At 39.0% G+C, this 20,824-nt stretch overlaps 1 protein-coding gene across 1 annotated transcript in view; it reads left to right on the top strand.

Moving 5' to 3' along the window:
- Positions 1-20,824, top strand: part of MAN2A1 (mannosidase alpha class 2A member 1) — a 216,892-nt gene that overhangs the window by 17,512 nt on the left and 178,556 nt on the right. Inside the window, exon 3 of the mRNA XM_067568482.1 lies at positions 6,432-6,576. Coding sequence (XP_067424583.1) covers positions 6,432-6,576 — 145 coding nt within the window. The remainder of the gene's footprint in view (positions 1-6,431; positions 6,577-20,824) is intronic.

Raw genomic sequence — 20,824 nt, 5'->3', positions numbered from 1 at the left:
GCAAATGTACTTAGGAAGAAAATTCTTGAATTCCTAACTCAAAACTCTCTTGAACAGCTCAGCATGATCAGGAGTTCACTTTGAATTTGGCTTACATACCTAGCTGGTTAGCATTGCCCCTCATTAACAAAGAGAGATTAACGCTCAGACTTCCAACATCCCATCTGATGTGAGACAAAGTCCATTCATACAGCCCTTCCAGAGATGCAGCAAACAGACCAAAAACCACAGCATGCCGAGTGTCCTCCCTCCAAGCACAGGATCTGTATCTTCTCCTCAGAAACTCTCCTGAGAACCTGCTTCTGTTTATCCCAAAATATAATTTGTGTTTAAAACAAAAGTTCAAAATAAACATTTTAAACAATAGAAATTCACATGCAAGATAACACAAACAACCTTAATACTTTCCCTTTTGCTCTGTGTTGGCTGTTATTTAACCATAACCCTTAATTCTGTCTGCTTCAGCTACAGAGGTTTCTACACTTGAAAATAGTTTACTTTGCAAGCAGTTTGGCCAAAAGAGCACTGTACCTTCAGCCCTTTGCAGCTCCAGTTCACTGTCTCTGCTTGGTGAGTTCAGTGGCTTTCCATCTGCTGTTATTTAGGCCTTCATCAGATCCAGGTTAAAAGTGAGGTTTTCCTTTATCACGCTCTTTGCAAGTCTACTGATGTGACACTTATAGGTATGGTTGAATGTGGTGCACAAATCAAGTATTTTCACTGTTCAGTGAATCCCCTCTATCTCCTGGTAAGCTTGAAACTCCCTATTGTGATGAGCTCAACTAAAGAATGTTTTGAAAGGAATGGATGCCTTCTTCTCCTCTGCTTCTCAGATAAGGACAGGCACAGGAACACATCTGTGAGCTCTTGTCGTTCATGGTCTTTGGTTACCTGAAGAGTCTAGACTTTGTATACATTTACTAGAGCTAGGGCCAGCAGGCTGCTTTATCCTTTTTCTCCATAGATCATATGACATCCAGTGCAGTGTAGTTTCAGACATGGTTGTGTTACATTGCTTGAATACATGGCATGCTTGGCCACCTGTCTAGGAATGAGGCATCTGGAATGCAGTGTCTGTTTCCTTTCTGCGCCTGGGAGGTAGTAAAACAACCACCTCAACTTGAATGGATCAGCTTGAATGATGACTGAAATCCGGTGTGTTTGTTCTGATATTTGCGATGGGGCTCTTCTGGACATAAACTTTTTTGAATATGAATTAGAACAGCAGGTGTTTGGAGTCCTGCTTTAGAGAGGATAAGGTCTTTTGGTACCAACACCTTTCTGTTATGTTAAGGAGTGAAGGGTTCCTTTTATATCTTTCCTCAATTTCCTCTCTCCTCCAGAATATTGAGGAAAATTGGGCAAGACTAACCCAAGTATTTACTTGAGCACTGCAGGCAGTTTTTCAGAGCTGCTGGCTCTTTCCGGAGATCAGCCATCCCTCCCCCCGCCCCCCCCCCCCCCTTTAAGTCAGCTCCCTTGATCCAGTAGATTAGCAAGGTAATCTGTTCGGATCTCAAGTCCTTTATTCTAACAACATGGTTATTGGTTCCTATGCAAAATGTGCTGCTCTTGTGAGGAAATCAAGATAGTTCTGTTGTAGTGCAGAAGGCTTTTCACTAAGAAATGTTGTGCTGATCAAATGAAACTCTTAAGTAATTTTTTCAAAGCAGAGGTCTTGAATTGGTTTCCTATTTGGTTCCAGCTAGCATTAACAGACACAGGAGACAGTAAAAGATATATGGTTACCATTACTATAATATCGGAGTGCCTCACAATATTTAAGTCATTGAATGTATTTATCTTCAAAACACTCTGAGGTAGCTATCCATCATTTTGCAGATAGAATCATAGAGTTGGAAGGGACCTCAGGAGGTCGTCTAGTCCAAACCTCTGCTCAAAGCAGGACTAACCTCAGCTATATCATCCCAGCAAGGGTTTTGTCAAGCTGCAGCTTAAAAACCCCCTAAAGATGGAGATTTCACCACCTCTCTAGGTAACCCATTCCAGTGCTTCACCACCCTCCTAGTGAAAAACTTTTTCCTAATGTCCAACCTAGATCTCCCCCACTGCAACTTGAGACCACTGCTCCTTGTTCTGTCATCTGCCACCACTGAGAACATCCTAGTTTCATCCTTCCTGGAAGCCCCCTTCAGGTAGTAGAAGGCCTGTATCAAATCCCTCCTCACTCTTCTATTCTGCAGACTAAACAAGCCCAGTTTCCTTAGCCTCTCCTCATAAGTCCTGTGCTCCAGCCCCTTAATCATTTTTGTTGCCCTCCGCTGGACTCTCTCCAACTTGTCCACATCCTTTTTGTAGTGGGGGGCCCAAAACTGGACACAATACTCCAAATGCGACCTCACCAATGCCGAATAGAGAGGAATAATCACTTCCCACGATATACTGGCAACTGGGGAACAGAGGAGAAGAGAGACTAAGTGACTTGCCCAAGGTTATGAAGGAAATATGTGGTAGAGTAAGAAATGAACCTGTATCCCTCAAATCCTAGGCTAGCATCCTATCCATTGGATCATCCTTCCGTTCTGTTATCCCTGGCAATTGTAGGGATCTGTTTAGGTGCACTTTTTGCCCACCATGTGGCTGTGAAGGACAGACAGAGTTCTTGGTGAAACAGTATTTAATAGGTGTTACAGATTTGCTTCCTTCTACTCATGAGCATATTGATCATTGGCTCTTTGATTAAAAATGGTGTCCATTACCTCTAACCGAATGCAAGCCTAGACAGCCTCATGCACTTTAAACCGTATTCCACAAAAGAGAAGGCAGTGCTTAGCCCTCACACCAATATCTTACACAGATGATATTTGACTTTCATCTGAATAAGTTAATATCCCAACCAGTCTTTTTTTTTCCCCTCTCCCATGGCCCCATAATATCCTGGAAAGGCAAAGTTATCCACCCTGTAGCTCAGAACAACTTTTAGCTATTCCTTAGTACAAGGTCATTTAGAAAACCAACCAGACTATTTATTTGTGGCCTTCATAGAAAAATTGAATTGTCAGGTGATCTTGGCTCAACCTATGTAAGTGGCTAAGATTAAGCATCTAGTCCTGTTACGATCCTTGTGTGCCTGAATGCCTCAGGGTTTACTCAGCTGAAGGGATTACAGGTTTAAAAGCATGTAGTTGCTGTGTTCCCTTAATGGAAATCTTTGGGGCTGCTGTGTGGAGTTTGTCACATCTACCTTAACTGTATCTTCCTGACAATGCATGAAGAGCAAATAAGAGTTTTGGGAGGATCATAATTCAGTCAGGGTTATTGGGGCTCCTCAGTCTACCTTCTCAAGGATGTCATTGCTACCCTGGGGCTTTGTAGAGGCAACTCCACGTAGGAGGAAAAAGGGGTTACTTACCTGTGATGACTCTTGGTTTTGAACTGTGTTGTCTCCTGGATACTGTCTCCCCTTATTTTGGTGCTCATCTGCCAAAAAAGGCTTTTGGTCATAGAGAGGCATGGAAGACCTCTTAGGAGGCATGTGGTATTAATACCTGTGCCTGCATGGCTGTAGGGAAATGACTCCTGCAATGTATGTCTGGATGCAAACCAGTTGGAAAAATAAGTTACTGTAGATAAATGAACTCTTATTTTAGATTGTCAGATTGTAGTTTTTGTGAGAAGGGACTGAATGATCAATATAAATGTTGTAAGTCATAGATATGAGGCTATGTGGTCTTTGATTTATGCTGAGGAATGTTCAGTCTCTCAGTACTTGTATGGTCCTCAACAGTATAGTGAGTGCCTCATAATCAGTGAATTTTATCCTCACAATAAATAACCTTGTGAAATAAAGGCCAGTGGAGTGCATCAACACCATGGTGCATTGGCACCCAGTATCTTGAACCAGCCCTTAGTGGCCTTCAGGGTGTTAGTACATTCACAGTTCAGAGTTGTCCTCAGTGCATCAGGGCCTTGGTGAACCCTACCATGGTCCTGTTGCTGCTTTTATGTCTTGGTACTTTGTCCCTGTTGGGACATAGTTCATTGGTCAACCTAAGGATAGTTCTTATGTTTGTAATAGAAGCACTGTGGTTTGAGGCAGAGATGGAAGGTTTTAGGTCTATCCTGAATTCCAGAACCTGAATCAGTTTCTCTTTGTAGAGAAAAATTTTAGATGAATTCTTGTAGACTCCTTTGGGAGTGTCTAAATTAGCCTTTTTTCCATAAAAATTTCCTGCTGTTGCTACCACTAAGTATAGATAAGCATTTCAACCACAAATATGTCTGTCTGCTCAAAAGAAATGTAGACAATACACTACTGTTAAAATGCTGGCTGCTACTGGTGGCTTCTTCTGAGGTCTCTCAACAATTACAATTGCATCTCTATTATCAATATTGTGAGGTTTTAGGAAAGGTGAGTCCAGTGTAGACAAAGCTTTGTGGCAGTCTAAACCAGTCCACTGGACTCTTCTCTCTACTGTTGCTCATAAATTACATAACATGCTACAGCATATAAAATGGGAATCTGGCTGTGATCAGCACAAACTGAGCTATTTTAATTTAATTTATCTTGCTTAAAACAAAACAAAAGAATAAACCTTTTGAGTGATCAAGATCTCACTGCCAACAGAGCAGTCTTGGTCTCCTTGTAAATATCAAACTTGTGGGATTGTGTGCTATTTCTGGTTCGTTAGTGACAACAATTTTCTCTAAATGGATACCAGCTTTCTGGTCTTTCTATGAGAACTGCTGTATAATCAGGTACTTTTTTACTGTACTTTGTAAACATTCATTCTATAACCTTTTTCTGAGGTTGGAGATGACTAAAGAATCAGCAAATATAACTGCAACGGTCCATTGTGGTTTATTTCTTTAATTTTGGGCATGTAAAGAAAGTTAAATCTGTGAACTAGAAGAAGAAAATTGACTTGATGTGCCCTTAGGCCCACTAATATATTGCTATAGAGAGGGCTTAAAAGAGTTTGTTCTCCATAGATTTGTGTTAGTGCCAAAACCTGAGATCCTTGCTCCGTTTTTGCTCATTGCTTTTTAGGTTGCCTAAGGATAAGATTACCTGGTGACTGGTATGCTTTAATAGCATTTTCCTAACCCAAGGACCTGCAGACTTGGCCCAAAATTAATAGAAGGCTAATCTTTTTGTATGTGATATTTCACAAGTTCTGTTAACTATTTTGGTACTCTGGCAACAGTATAAAGCTGTATTTGAGGGTTTATGGATAATGATGCTTTCACAGAGTGCATTACTGATATAGATCTGATTAACTACATACCATTTAAAAACTTTTTGAATTCATTGTGAAGTATGGGGAATCCTGCTGAGCTGTCTTTGGAAAGGGAAATAACTTAATTTTTTCAGAATTTGAAACCCTAAAGTTATATGTTCAGATAATGTGATATTTCAGTTGCCATCTGATGCTGTTGAGGTTTTAAACTGCATCTTCCTGAATAGTTGTCATCTGGTAGCCTTAGTTTGGGAAGAAATTATTGTAAAACTGGAATTGCTTTTTCTAGATGATCTTTTTCCTTCAGTAATATGGAGCATGTAAAGTTAAATTCTAACAAAATAAGTGATAATAGCTCTATTTTTAAAACTGGTTAGAGAGTAAAAAAGGTAGAAACATGGTTATCCAAACCCTAACAAAGTCAGATGTCATTCCTGAAGTATGATTTTACCATAAAATTTTCTACATATAAAATTGTCCATTAGTGTCTAAATTCTGCACGCACCTCACCTTAAAGAGCTTCATTTACTGAAACCTCAGTTATCTGAATAAATTTCATATCCCTTGTTTGACTGAGCAAGTATTTTACTAAGCAAGAGCAGCTGCAGAAGCATCCTTAATCATACCTACGGACATGGATGTTTCCTATCGTTTTGACTGGACTTTGGCTGTTTGCTACATCCCCCTGGTATCTGCTGTCTTTGTAGTCTCTTTACCTCAGTTTTACACCACATCTCCCCTCAGACATTTTTTTTCTCTCTCCTCACTTGCTTTATTCCCTCATCTTCTCCATTCCCTTGATTTTTCCGTTTAATGAATCCTCTCCATGCCAAAAAAAAATAAAAATTGTGGAACTAAATATCACGTGTCACCATCATGCTGGTTGTTTTGCATTCCTTTTCCCTGCCCTTTGCCTTGGCAGATTAGATTGTAAGTTCTTTGGTTGGAGCAGGGACTGTCTATTGCTGTGTATATGTACAGTGGCCAATACAATTAACCCTGGATCATGATTGGTCCCCAGGAATTATCATACTAAGCGTGATTTGTCCTGCTGTAAGTCAGATTGGTGTTCATTTGTCTATTTAAAAAAATTTTTTTTTTAAGAGCAACAGCCAACATTTAATGTTGGATTTTAATGAACACAGCAGTGGTTTTTTAGTATGGAATTACATGGAATATGGTATGTTCTTTTTGTGAATTCATGCTGTCCATTCTTTTTGCCCATTTTAGATGTTGGATGTCTATGACATTCTTCCTTTCGATAATCCAGATGGTGGAGTTTGGAAACAAGGATTTGATATCACATACAATGAAAATGAATGGGATAGTGAACCTCTTCAAGTGTTTGTTGTGCCTCACTCACATAATGATCCAGGTAATACACTGTCATATGGATTTGAAAACTGGGTAGTTAGCAACTTGAGTTAAGATACATAATATTGCAGCCTTCTTTTGGTATTAGGGATTGGGCTTTCCTGAATCATTCTGCCTTGTGCATTAAGTGTGGATCCACCAAAGCACTTGAGCACGTGTTAATTTAACCTATTGACTTCATTGGAACTACGCAAATGCTAAATCTGTGCATGTGCTTCATTATTTATGTGCATCAGAGCTTTACTAGTGGCATTTTGCATTGGAGTGTAATATGGAATTTCTAGATGCTCAACACTGTTAAGTCAAATGGAGCAACACATTACTCCATTAAATAAGTTCATTTTAATAAGAATTTTTTTACCAGCATGTAGTAGTAAGAAAATTTTCAACTTTGATAATTGTTTAACTATTTTTATTGTAAGCTGCCAGTAATTATTAATAGGCTTATATCTTTGGAAGATGTTATACTAATCTAATGTTATACTAATCTAAATTTCGATTATTTTCCTCTTTATTGCTTATACTTACAGTGGATAGCAAATGTAATATTCCTCCCCTCCCCCCTCCGAGATGAATATACGTTTCTAATTACTCTGAGATTAAAAGTGTGCAGACCTGTAAAGTTTATGTAACAGACCAATAAATGCAAAAGGCAACCTGTTTGGTACATAAAACTAAAATTCAGATAAGTTGCCTGCCACAATTCAGATTTCTCTTCAGCAAATCTACACTCCATATGCCTGAGGGGAGAGTGGAGAAGAAGTAGCTTTAAGCTAGATACCTAGTGCTCTTCTGAGGGACAAAAGGATGCATGTCACCATTTTCAGATGATCTAGGACTGAGGGAACAAAGGCCTGTTTTCAAGAATACTGTTTCTTGGTGAATTGGGATAGAACCCAGCTCCACTCTGACTGCAGCTCTAGGGATGATTTTAGTGTAGAATTCCCATCAGCTGTTACTGCCATTTTAAACATTGTATCAGCTAAGCATACTAGATGAGGTGGCGCTTAAAATTGTGATAACAGTTGGCTGGCAAGCTGTGTATGCCAGAGCAGTGTCTCAGCCTTTCCAAACTACTGTACCCCTTTTAGGAGTCTGATTTGTCTTGCGTGAGAGTTTCACCTCACTTAAAAACTACTTGCTTACAAAATCAGACAATAAAAATACAAAAGTGTCACAGCACACTATTACTGAAAAATTGCTTACTTTCTCATTTTTACCATATAATTATAAAATAAATACATTGGAATATAAATATTGTACTTTCATTTCAGAGTATAGTATATAGAGCAGAATAAAGAAGTCATTGTATGAAATTTTAGTTTGTACTGACTTTGTTAGTGCTTTTGATGTAGCCTGTAGTAAAACTAGGCAAATATCTAGATGAGCTGATGTACCCCCTGGAAGATGTCTGTGTACCCTCGGGAGTACAAGTACCCCTGGCTGAGAACCACTGTGCTAGAGCTGTCAATGCTGCTAATATTGGAGGAGCTGAGGTGTTGTTTTTCAAAAAAAAAAAATTTGTAGTGTGTACAGGGGCAAGCTGAGGGCTTTACATGGAAAAATTTTTATACCGGTATAAGCTAAAGTGTGAATTTAAGCCAATATGCTTCTACTGGTATAACCTCCTGTGTGAACAGTTACTCTGGAATAAGAGTTTTTCAGTTTCACTTACATTGCTTTGGAAAGTGCATGAACTAATTGTCATGCGGGCTGGCTTGAGAGGGGGGGCAGCTAGTATATTGTGTGACATCAGCATGGCAGAATCATAATAATCCATGTGGGATAGGCCATGTCAGGTACTGTTAGGAAGGTTATGATATGCTAAGTAAGAGAATATTACTTATGTTCATATGTAATATGTGAAATGGAAGTTATAGATGTATTTGAGATATCTGTGTTTCAATTGTGCTGCCGGGGCAACACCCCAGATAGGATGGCTGCAGAACAATGGCCAGCGTAATGGCCCATTAAGGCATTCCTAGGTGCAAGGGTCCTAGAGAGAGAAGCCAGCATCACCACTGAGTCACCAGAACCTGCTTAAGTGACTGGACCCCAGGCACACCTGCAGAGTCACCAGGACTATGATACGACCCGTGCCCAGGGTAGCCAACTGATAATGCCAAGGTCAGGGCAGGCTGCAAAAGGAGAGTAGATTCTGCCCACGCTGGTGGGCGACACTGAAGTCCGGCTTCCCATCCAGCCACGAACTGCTTCTGATTACCCCACACTGGATATCAAGAAGCCAGTCCACAAATGCCCACAGCCCCCTTTATTGCACTTCAGCTCCAGGCTCCCAAATCAGCACTAGGTCCAATAAAGAGACCAGTTGCTAGACTCTATGCTCTTTACTAAAAAGGTTCCCTCTGACCCCAAGGGGTCAGCCACAGAACCAGATCAATATAAGTTTGGATCTTACCTAAAATACCACGCTGGCAGCCAATCCTTTAGTATCTAAACTAAAGGTTTATTGTAAAAGGAAAGAAATAAACCATGAGAGAAATGTTAAAGGGTTAAAGTAAATCACAGATATACAAATGATTAAAAGTCCATATACTTCAGGTTTCTGGAAGAAATGTGGAGTTGCAGGCTTGTGTAGTTCTCTCTGGTTCACATCCAGTACCTGGATGGGTCTAAGTCCTTCAGTTCAGTTGCAAGATGAATTGGTCCAGAGGTAGGTGTGTGTCTGCAGTTGGACAGGATCATAGACCAAGATGGATCCTGTGGTTTGATCTTATAAACCTCCTCCCCTGGCCATGCGGCCTGCGGACAGTCACAAGACCCAAAATGGAGTCCAGAGTCACATGGGCCAATCCTGGTGACTCTGCAGGTGTGCCTGGGGTCCAGTCACGTAAGCAGGTTCTGGTGACTCAGTGGTGATGCTGGCTTCTCTCTCTAGGACCCTTGCACCTGGGAATGCCTTAATGGGCCATTACGCTGGCCATTGTTCTGCAGCCATCCTATCTGGGATGTTGCCCCGGCAGCACAATTGAAACACAGATATCTCAAATACATCTATAACTTCCATTTCACATATTACATATGAACATAAGTAATATTCTCTTACTTAGCATATCATAACCTTCCTAACAGTACCTGACATGGCCTATCCCACATGGATTATTATGATTCTGCCATGCTGATGTCACACAATATACTAGCTGCCCCCCTCTCAAGCCAGCCCGCATGACACTAATACTTTTTTTTTTTTTTTTTTTTTTTTTTTTTTAAAAAGCTACTCTTATTCCAGAAAGTGTTCCTACAAGGGGGTTATATCAGCAGAGCTGATAAAACGTTCCCATGTAGACAGATTCTGAGAATTTGGCCATGCTCTTTGGTTTGTATATACACACAAGCCTTGAGTTGATGAGAGGGGGTGGAATCTGCTGAGCACTAATTATAATAATTGGAATGTAGCAATTTAAATAATTAAGTCTTTCCAATATGGCTCTTTTCAAGTATAATTTCATTGATAATTTTTTTCTAAATAATTTTTAATATTTGAAATACTACAGATCAGGCCAAGATATACCACTAGTCTACAATGAGTCATTTTGAAATTACCAGACACCAAGAAATAGCAGAAAATTTAAAAACAATTATTTATATTTGGCATTGCATCATATGCTTGTGATGAGATATCACAAAAAACAAACACACTGTATGTGGTATAAATTAATTAATATAATGTATTATGAGCTGCCCCTTCTTGTCTTTATCTTTTTGCTCAATACCCCATTGTGCTTTCATAAACTTTCCCTGACATACTGGAGTAAAGAATAGCCTGCACTACATTAAAGCACACCTGTAGTATGCATCAGCAGGGTATATGTGAGCCAGTTAATGCTCAGCAAGTTAGTGTGCTTTAGAAATCATGCCCCCATAGTGAGCAGTGACGTACCATGTAGAAAAGCTCTAAGAGGACAGGCAAAATGTAATTGGATAGGTTTTTTTCCAAAATTGTCAGAAGGCATAAATAACTCATTCCTTTTATAATCCATTTAGATAACACATTTATACACACAGGAATAAAATTTAATTAATTACAGTTGAAAGATTGCAGGAAATAAAAATCATTAAAAAACCTAACTGCCTTATTTGCATTTCTTAACCAGTTGCTATTTTGACTATTTCTAAAAGTTAGTTTTGAAAAAGGTGCAATATTCAGAAGGTCATAAAATGTACTGAAGTTGCTTCTGGTCAGAAGCCTCTGTCCTCCTTTGCTACTACAGAATATTTCTGGAGCTGCCTGTTTGAGCTATATGCGTGGTGGCTTGCCTAGCAGTACTTGGATTCTGATTTAAAAAAAAAAATCTTTTGAAGTTAAATAAAGGTGTTTCATTTCCTTGATCATCAAATTCATACCTAAAAATCTTTTTAGAAGAAGGTGTTCAATACACAGATTTGAGTTATCACATTTTGGGGGCAATGCTTTAGTTTGATCTTTTACCTACATGGAGTTAGATTAGCCGTAATGCTGAAAATATTTGGTTCAGTTCTTATGACCATAAAATGGATTTCTTCTCTGCCTATTCAAGTTCCAGTCTCAGTTGCCCAAAAGAGAGCTGTGTTAAACCCTATTACATGGTGCATGTTCTGGATAATTAAGGGATCCCTAACTTTGGTAGATTAACAATTCTCACAAAACTACCTATCTATTCTTAGAGTCTAGACATAGATTAATCAAGAATCAGTTGATTTCTGCCCTTTTTGAAAACAAAGCTGATAAAATGTAATTTAAAGCAAAGCCAACAAAATAAAAAAACTCGCAACAAAACCCAAATGAAATGCTGGGAATGAAACATTTAACTTTAAACCTTGTGTGGCCAATGTTAAGTTGGGTGCTGGTAAATTAACAGCAGATTTCGTGACTCAAAGCAAGCCCTATTATGGTAGCTATTAATAACAAATCAGATATTATGAACTAGTGTCACAAAGTCTGAATGTATATTAACTTTTGATGCAATACTGTAAACTAATTTGTCCCTCACCCGGTGACAAGATGAGCCTTACACTGTATTATAAGAATAATAAAAATTCTAAGTTCTTACAGTGTGTTTATATCTGTAAGTATCAGAGCTTTACAAAGGTTTCTCATGCTATGGATTGCAACCCATGGTAAGATTACAGAGGGTTTATAGGGTTTTGTTGGGGATTTATGAAAAAAGTAAAATGGAGGAAAAAAATGCATACACCCCTGTAATGGTATTTCACTCTAAGGGCACCAAATTGTTGTATTCTGAGAATCTGTTAGTGATTCAGTAAAGGATATGAATGTGTGCAGCAAGTTGATACAGCTTCTGCTAATAAAACATTATTGGGGTAATGCGTAGGAGCCCTAGTCATGGACCAACCCTGTTGTGCTAGGCTCCGTGTAAGCACACTGCAAAAAGATGGTCCATGCCCCATAGGTTCTATCCTACACAAGAGAAAAGCCTTATTCAAATGTTATTTATTATGTGCAACACAAAGCATATAGATTGTGGCAAAATATGTCCCTGAATTAGAACATTAGATGTGCCTGCTGTAAACTTTAATATGCCTGAGGGCACCACTGAGCTTCACACAAACACATTGTATACACTCGTTATTGCTGGAGCTCACTGATTTGGAAAGTGATCCTTTTGTGGAAAAGGACAGTGTCAGGTTGCTCCAATAATAGCTCAAAGAGAAAATGTGGAAGTGTGGGGAAAGCATTTTCATATTGATTTATTAAAATATAGTGCATTCTAAAGTGCTGTGTGCCAAAAGTATGAAGCCTTCAATGTTGTAATTGGAGCATCTAGAAACAGGACATCTATCACTGCAAGGTAAACCTGATGACGTTTTTGAGTGAGAACTTGAAGCCTTCAAGCTGATCAAGACTTGTTTACTCAAACTGGCAATGTCAACATGAACTTATTTTAGATGTCTTATTTTGCACAGTGCATAGCACACGCACCACAGAAAAATCGTATTCTTCCCTGCATAATAGAAATGGCTTCAAAGGTTTTGGGCAATCAGTGTCTGATGCTGTGCATTCATGATGCTTTTGAGTTGATTTGTGATTATGAGAGTTCCTGTAAACATCAGCTACTTTTTTATGCTGAAATGAGATGATGCATGAAGTAAAGTGCTATCTTGACTCATTTAATTAAGAGCAGAAGTGCAGGTTTTCATGAATGATTAGTGATTGCCTTTTGCATATGCCTTCAATAATTCATCTTAGTGAAATACTTAGCCTACATTCCTGATATTTTTGGGCACATAAATTGAACATTTCATTCCAAAGGTAGAGTATGAATGCTCTACCATACACAACAAGGTCAAAATATTCATTCAGAATACTTGGAAATTTGTGGGCATAACGGAAATAAATTAGTGCATAACGGAAACTTGGAGTCATTTCATCATGTTTTCTCCTCTGAGAAAACTGAGGATCCAGTTGGAAAACATCACAAAACTATGCCTGCATCTGAGTGACTTTCAAATTCAGCTGTCATATTCCCCTACCTCACCTCCCCAGTTCACAGAGAGGGAAAGAGGTGAGTCATCAATTCCGTTATGCAGGATGCAGATGACTTGACAGCACTGCCTGGGCTATTACAAGACAGAGACTTGTCCTGTGGCAAGATCATGCAAGTGACTTTCTCTGCTGGATCTAGTAGAAATAGGGTGACTCTAAAGAAGGAATACTCAGTTTTACTTGCAGAAGCCTTAAATTCTGATCCTGTTTTCTCTCATCTGAGTCATCTTTATGTTTGATTGTTGTAATTCAGCACCAAGTATCACAGTTGTCTAGTGATCAAAAATGACTTAAAATTGTATTTTTCCGGTGCAGCCTCATGTGAAGCAACTTTTCGCAGCAAAACAAATCCATTCATTGTATTGAATTTTCAGTGCAGTGTATTTAAAAATTTGTATTTTTTATCATTAGTTTGTTTTTGAAATTACTAACATTTTATTTGTATTGTGTTAATCTGTAGAATGCCCAACCAAGATCACAACCTGTTGTGCTAGGCACTGTACAAACATAGTGTGTTTAAAAAAAAACAAAAACGTTCCTGCTTCAAAGAGCTTACTGTGTCAGTGTTTCTCAACCTTTTAAGTAGCAAGTACTCCTAACTTCTGAAAAATTTAATAAATACCCCAACCCTCAATTTTCCACTCTGAGAAATACAATCTTTTTCCCCATTACCGCTGGACGATTGTATTTCTTGTAAAGCAGGAGAGTTCTGAGTTCTATAGTGTTGTGTGGCTGTGGCAGATCTAAAAACCCCCTGCTGTTTCTCCCCTCCTTCCTCCTCCCCTTCTTCCATATAGGAGCAAAGATCAACGCCAGCCAATCATATGGCCTGATGGTGGGGTCACATGGTGTTCTCCTCACACAGGTGGGAATTTGTGAGGTATGAGCAGGCCACCAGAGTGGATAGCAGTGCTCTCCTGGCAATTCCTAGGGGGGTACAGGCCTGGGGCAAATCACATTGCGTGGGCCCCTCTTAAGATTTTTATACTGGTAAAATTTGGGGCTGTCATAGTTCTCAATTTCACTGCTCAGCTAGAATAGTGAAATTGACAAGTGAACCTGCCCGTAGAGCCTGGCTCTAGAACTGGGCAAGCTGCTGGGCTCTCTGCCTGGCTTTCTGGGCACTGGGGAGGGGAGCTACCACCTGGGCAAGTTGCAGGTGGCTGCAGCCTGTCTGCCACCCAGGAGGTGGGCGACTGCCACCCAATCCGAACTGGGGCAGAGGAGGCTTCCACGCAGGCTGGGACCTGGGGATGTGGGCAGGTAGCAGGCAGCTGCTGCCCATCTTCAAGCCAGGGCGCAGGAGTTGGTCTCTCAGCTCAGTGAGCCCAGCTTGCAAGGTGCAGGAGGCTGCTGCCGGGCTCCCACTTGGGAGCTGGGACCAGGTGAGACGTGGGCGGCTGCTGCCCGGTTTCCCAAAAAGCCGGCAGCTGCTGCACACTTCCCAGTACTGGGACTGCTGCTGTCTACTCCTAGCTAGGAGGTAGAACCTGGTGGGAAGCCGGCGGCTACCGCCTGCCTCCCCCAAAAGCCAGCGGCTGCTGCTTGCCTTCCAGCTGGGAGCTGGGACCTGGCGAGAAGTCGGCAGCTGCCGTCCGCCTTCCTGAGAAGTCGGCGGCTGCTGCCTGCTCCTTTCACTGGGTTTTTCGCTGCGTACCTCCTGCCTGTGTCTCGCGTATCCCCAGGAGTATGCATATCACAGGTTGAGAAACTATGTTCTAAGTGGATGTGACTGGCAGGGGTGGGATGTGAAACAAAGGTGAAGAAGTGAAATGACTTGCCCAAGATCACATGGGTTGAATTCTTGTCTGTGCCACAGCCCCCTAAAACCTAGTCAGTGTGCAGTCCACTGAACCATGCTGCTTGTCAACAGTTCAAGTTAGTTATTTCACAGGATAGTTGCATCTGTAAGCTTGGGATGGCTGTATTACTTTCGAGTTGTAAAATTATCATGAGTTATGCAGGTATGGTAAATGAGTGCTGATGAGACTTTTAGGCCACACCATTATATATTTCTTATACAACACATATTTTACAGGAAAACTAATTAAGAAAAGTTTGCTTGTTTAAAAAATTGTCATCATTTCTTTAAATTCCTCTACCTATAAATCTGACTTCGTTAGCAGAATGAATCTAAATTTTTGACTTCTGAGAGATAGAAATTAATAATTCATTACATTTGTGTCTGTTTACTTAAAGTTTCAAATGTAAAGATTTTCCAGGGCTAGAAACAAATGCTGGGAATCTGTTGGAAAGTTGAGAATCTCCGCTTTTCAAACCCTGCATTTTTAGTCCTGAAGGGTTGTGAAATAGCAGACCTTCAATCTATGAATGACCTAGGATTTGAATGCTGCCTGTCTTAGGGAAGTGGCATGTGGGTGAAAGTTCTATATGATGGGAAAAGGAAACTTTTTTGGTGGCTGTTTGAAGATGTTTAGAAAGTATGCAATTTTAGTAGTCCTAAAAGATAGTTTAGTGGGCAGAATGTGGTTAGAGGCATTTGAATATGTGAGATAAATGCAAGTTATCATGTGAATTTGCAAATTATTATGTGGCTATTACCTTGAGACTGTGTGTGTTTTACATCTATTTAATTTCTTTTAAAAAGCTCCAACTTGAGAGAGAGAAAAAAAGTTCCTAAGCATTTAGGACTCTAGCTTTAGCTTTGGCCATTCATTTTTGAAGCTCTTGGCCGTAGTCTCCTTATTTAGTGTTATAGTCAGGTTCTATTTTAAGGCTTATTTTTAACCCTCTGATAACATTGGTTAGGGAAATTGGTTTGCCCTGAAAACAAGGGATAAATTTTTGGCAGAGTTTGAGAATTGGTGAAACTTTGTGTAACAGGTCTTAGAAAATTATCTTGTTTTGTAGCCCAGTGTCTTGTAGAATCAATCAAAGGCTACCACCTCCAGGACTGCACATCTTGTGCTCTCCACTAAGCCATATGTTTCCTATATGGTTTCTCAGTGTTTCTCAACCTTAGCTAATGGAGATGGTCTAATTTCAGGTCTAAATGTGACTCTTTAAAAATTGCAGTATTTATAATATGGCTAAAAACACATCTAAGTGAATGGCTTACTACTTAATGAGCTATTTACCTGGATATTTTTACAGTAAAAATCTGAAACTAGTTGAATGTGTGTGGTCCTATTTCCCTATTAAAGCCATTTCCTCAAATGGGAAGTTATACAGGTTTGAAAAAATGTTAAATTTGATCATAAAACTACAGAAGACTAAGTATGGACACTTATTGAATTTGGTAATGGTTTGCTGTGTTCTTAAGTTTTTCTATTGGCTCATTGCAGTGGATAATTTTAAAATGGCTTCTTAGGTTTGTTGATACCTTCCTTGGGCCACTGCTAATTTTAAACACAGTCCTTGATTTCCAAATTTCCTGTAGAATTCTGTTAAGACACGAGTATGGTAGCATAGGCAAGACTTCATAGCTTATGTAAAGTCAAAGCAAAAATGAAAAAATGCTAGTAGGAATAATGCTGATAACTTGGTTAATATTACCTTTTTAAAAAGTTCAAACCATGAACCATGAAATTGAAAGATGGTTGATTGGATATGTGTTCATGTCATGTGTAATAGGGTGATTAAAACACAATTACAGCACCTTTGTATCTATAATCATAAGTCCCTGCTGCCTACTAGATAAACAGCTGAAATATTTAGTTAGTTTTCCTGCAAAGAAAGGGTGGAATGTAAAGACTAGATAAAGAAAATAAATTAAAGAGTGGACATTTGATTGCTCCTCTGTATAATTTGGAGGATGATTGGGTGGGAGTGGGTGGATATTTAGAATCAGACAGCTACTGTGAAATTCTTCAGTATTGTTTCAACCTTGAATAGCGGAAACTTATTTGTAGTGCTCCTGGCTCATATCAGAATTGGTCCTAGGGCTGCTTGTAAAATGGTGGGACGTGTTTAGCAGTTCCCCTGGCCACCCCCTCTCTTTCTGATGAGGCTGATTCAAGCACTTAAAAAATTGCAGGACTATCTCAAGTAGTGCACTTTCAATTCATGATAAAAGACCATTGTTTTCCTGCATGTACTTACTTGAGGGCCACAGGTATAAACACCACAGGTATAAGAGGTATAAACACACTGTCTTGCACCATATTCCAGATTTAAATGTTTAAAAATGTGGCTGATTTCTTTAGCTTGGATGATACTTAATCTTGTTTAAGGTCTCCAAAGATACATCTGACTAAGAGGATCCCCCTGATGACTTAAAAAACTGTCCCCCTTAATCATTTCCAGGCAAAATTTAGATGTTATAGATAAGAATTATTAAGGTACTATCAAATTTGACAGAGGTCAACAGCTCTGGATGATGTTCCTTGTAACTGTCCAATATCCTGTTCCTTAACCTATTTTGGGAGGAGTGGAGGTAAAGTTGAGCTCATATTGTAGGAAAAAACTTTCTAACTAGTTGATTTTCTGGTTTACAGAACAAAAGGGAATCTAGTAGAATTCAGCTCACTTTCTCCCTGTCCGGGGTTGATTCTTTAATTTTTTGCCCCCCCAGTCTCCAGAATACTTCATGACTTTCGATTCTTGCTCATTCTGAAGAATGTCTTTAATTTTAGACCAAAACTTTTGTCATATATACCAGGTGTTCACTTTTTGTTTTGGAAGTTATTTATGGCAAGAGCTGAATTGGAAAATTGAGGCTATAGAAAATAGAATTCCACGCTTCTGTTTTCTACCTTTATTTTCATGCTCCATATTTGAGTTTTGGCTGTCTGATGTCAGTCATCTCAGTATGGGGGTCACTGGGGAGCTATGTATAATAAATAACATAGTTACACAGAAATGAGAATTTAATTCAATCAATATTTTACCTATCATTTCTGAAATAAACTGCAGCGTGTGTCTGTTCCTCCACCATGCTTTAAAAAAGCTAGGTTATATAAATGCAATTTGTCTTGCCTTTAAGCGGTTTAGGACTTGTATGCATGTAAACTGTACTTGATAGCAATATAATTATACAACTGTAGCTATGCTGGAATAACTCCTCATATGGAGACACTATTCCAGAACAAATGTGACTCCTCCCCCCCCCTCTCCTCCCCAATATAACTTATATCACTTCCATGGTTACGTAGGTTTCCGTGGACATCTTGATAGTGTCATTGTTTTGGTGTTCTTTGGTTTTTTGTTGGTTTTTTTTTTTAAACTTCTCTCTAATCTGAAGTAACAAAATAGAGACAAGGGCTAATATTGTGAAGGTTAGTATTTTGTCTAATCTCTCATCAGTTTTATACTACATCCCATCAGTACATCATCTGAGTTATTTCTACATAAAGTCAATACTGATGTTCCTAGATGATTGCTTCTGCTGCAGTGAATCCTGGCAAGGAAAGCTTCTGCTTGCAGTTCTAGACTCAATAGTGTGAAGTGGCTGCTGAATGGAATTCTTGGTAGCATTCTTTTCTTTTAAAATGTATAATACTCAGGATCAGAATTTACTTATTAGTGACAATGTTTCTTTGGTGGAACGAGGGCAAGAATCTGTTTGGAAATGAGACAAGCTGCTGCTTCTTGGAGATACAAATCTATAATTGTGGAGGGCTTGTATGGATTTTCAGTTGCCATGACAAAGGCCCATAAATCTACCTCATAAAAATTCTAAAGGAAATCTCTCTAGTCCCTCAGACTGTACAACAGAGATTTTGCTTTTAGTTATACACCTGGTCACTGAATGCCTAGATACAAATCTGAAGTGGAATACATAGCAGGTGGCTATGGAATGACTCTCTTGCCTTGCTGATCGGAGATTTTTTTATAAGGTAGGACATGCAACCTGTCCAGAAATTAAATATGATGTCAGACTCTTTCAACTGCAGTATTTTTCCTCTGCGCTAATGGGCATTACTTCCAAGAATTTTTCTAGGAGATCTTGAAGTGGTTACCAAAAGCATCTAGTTTCCAACTTACTACATCTCATATTGGAATTCAGTGATGTTCCAATTAATAATTTTCTCCTTTCTTTTCATTTTCGTCACTGACACAGTATGAACTGGAAGGTAAAGATCTTGCCAGAATATCTTAATTTTTATGTATTTATTTCACCCTGGGCTAGCCCTCCTTTATAAGTGTTAGCTTTACTGTTTTCTCTAGGTTGTCATCCCAGCCAATGGTTCTTCAGATGCAATCCTGATTTCTGGCCACTGAATTGCTTGATTCTGTTGACTCATAAAATAAGGGCCAATACCTTTTCCTTGGCAAAACAAATCAATGTTTAATGCTATCAGAAACTATTTGTAAAATTGTAGCTAGTTTATTGTTTTATCTGGCACAGTTTTAGCTACTTTGATTACATTGCTGCAAATTCATATGATGTGCAAAGATGACAGGGTTATGGGATTACAAAATTAAGGCAGAACATTTGTGGCCAAATTTTGAAACCTTCAGAACACTGATTAAATCAGTACAGGTGCTGATGTTGAATCGTCCAGTCTTGTCATTTTAGCTATGCAAACCGAAACAGTAATTAAACTTTGTTCTGTGACAGTGTATATACTTTCCCATCTTCAGGTGGTCTTACCTGAACTGCTTATTACATTTACGTTGATATTCTCATTAGTGTACACAAAGTCTAGAAAACCATGGTCCAGATTTTATGTGGGAGTATGGACAAAGACAGTGTTCAGTATTTCATTCTGAGCATGACAGGAACTCTTTTTTGATAATAGTTGTAGTTTTGAGGCTTTCACATTCATCTTGAAGCATGAACATAGTTACCAGAAACTAAAACCTCTTCTTTTTAGTCCCTAATCTTGGCCTCTTTGGCTTTTCTGACTGTTAAGTATATTTAATGGTTATGTGTTCTGCTAAGAGTTGGTGGTGGTTTAGTTTTATCCACTGGTCTATAAAGATAACCTTATTAAAAGATTCCATGATATGGATTATTGTTCAGCGGTACAGTTTTTAGTGTGAAGCATTTGACAGAGAAGTGCCACATGTTTGAGGATGTAAGCTGACTTGCTTTTTGGGAAGTTGTTGTCCTGTAAATGAAATTGAAAAATCTGCTTTTTTATTCATTTAATTATGCTACAAGTACAAGATTATGAATAAATTACTTTAACAAATTACTTTGATCACTGGAAGCTGTTTGTCCTGTTTGAGCTCTGAGGTTCACTGAAATTGAATTTGAATTACTTGAAAGAGCTAAAAAGTGAGAAACGGGCAACCCCCTATATAGAAGAACAGTGTCTTGAGTGCATTATTCTGATAAACGATAAAGTACTCAAGTTATACATAACATCAACCTTCTCTTTTGAAGCAAGTTTTATTATTAGGATTAGGAATGACTAGTTTCTTCCAAGACAGCCTTTAACCTTACCCAATGCATGCTGCCCATGCAACGTAGTTGGATGTTTTTGATAAAACAATCAATAATGAAAAAGCGAACATTGTTGACATTTTAAATGGCCATATTTTGGTTTCATATTAACCATTCCATTAATTGAAGGAGGCAGTGAACATTTCTGTTATAGACTCTGTGCAGACAACACAGCATGTGCTACAGTGGATTCACATTTACCAGATTAGGAATACATGCATTCTTTTAAAATGAAAGCTTAGATTCTGAAGCATCAATTCATCATCAAATATATGATCTGACCAGAGGGAAACTGGAACAGTTGAAAGAATATCTGCTGTGTTAAAACTTTATATTCCTTATAAAGAACACTTTAACCTGATACTTGAGATATCTCTGCTGAGTACCCCA

This window comes from Emydura macquarii, unplaced genomic scaffold, assembly GCF_026122565.2.
Source record: "Emydura macquarii macquarii isolate MOO-44397 ecotype Brisbane River unplaced genomic scaffold, CSIRO-AGI_Emac_v2 contig_2897, whole genome shotgun sequence".
NCBI classification, from domain to species: domain Eukaryota; kingdom Metazoa; phylum Chordata; order Testudines; family Chelidae; genus Emydura; species Emydura macquarii.
Note: the sequence above shows the minus strand (reverse complement) of the source record. Positions and strands in the feature narration are given on the sequence as shown.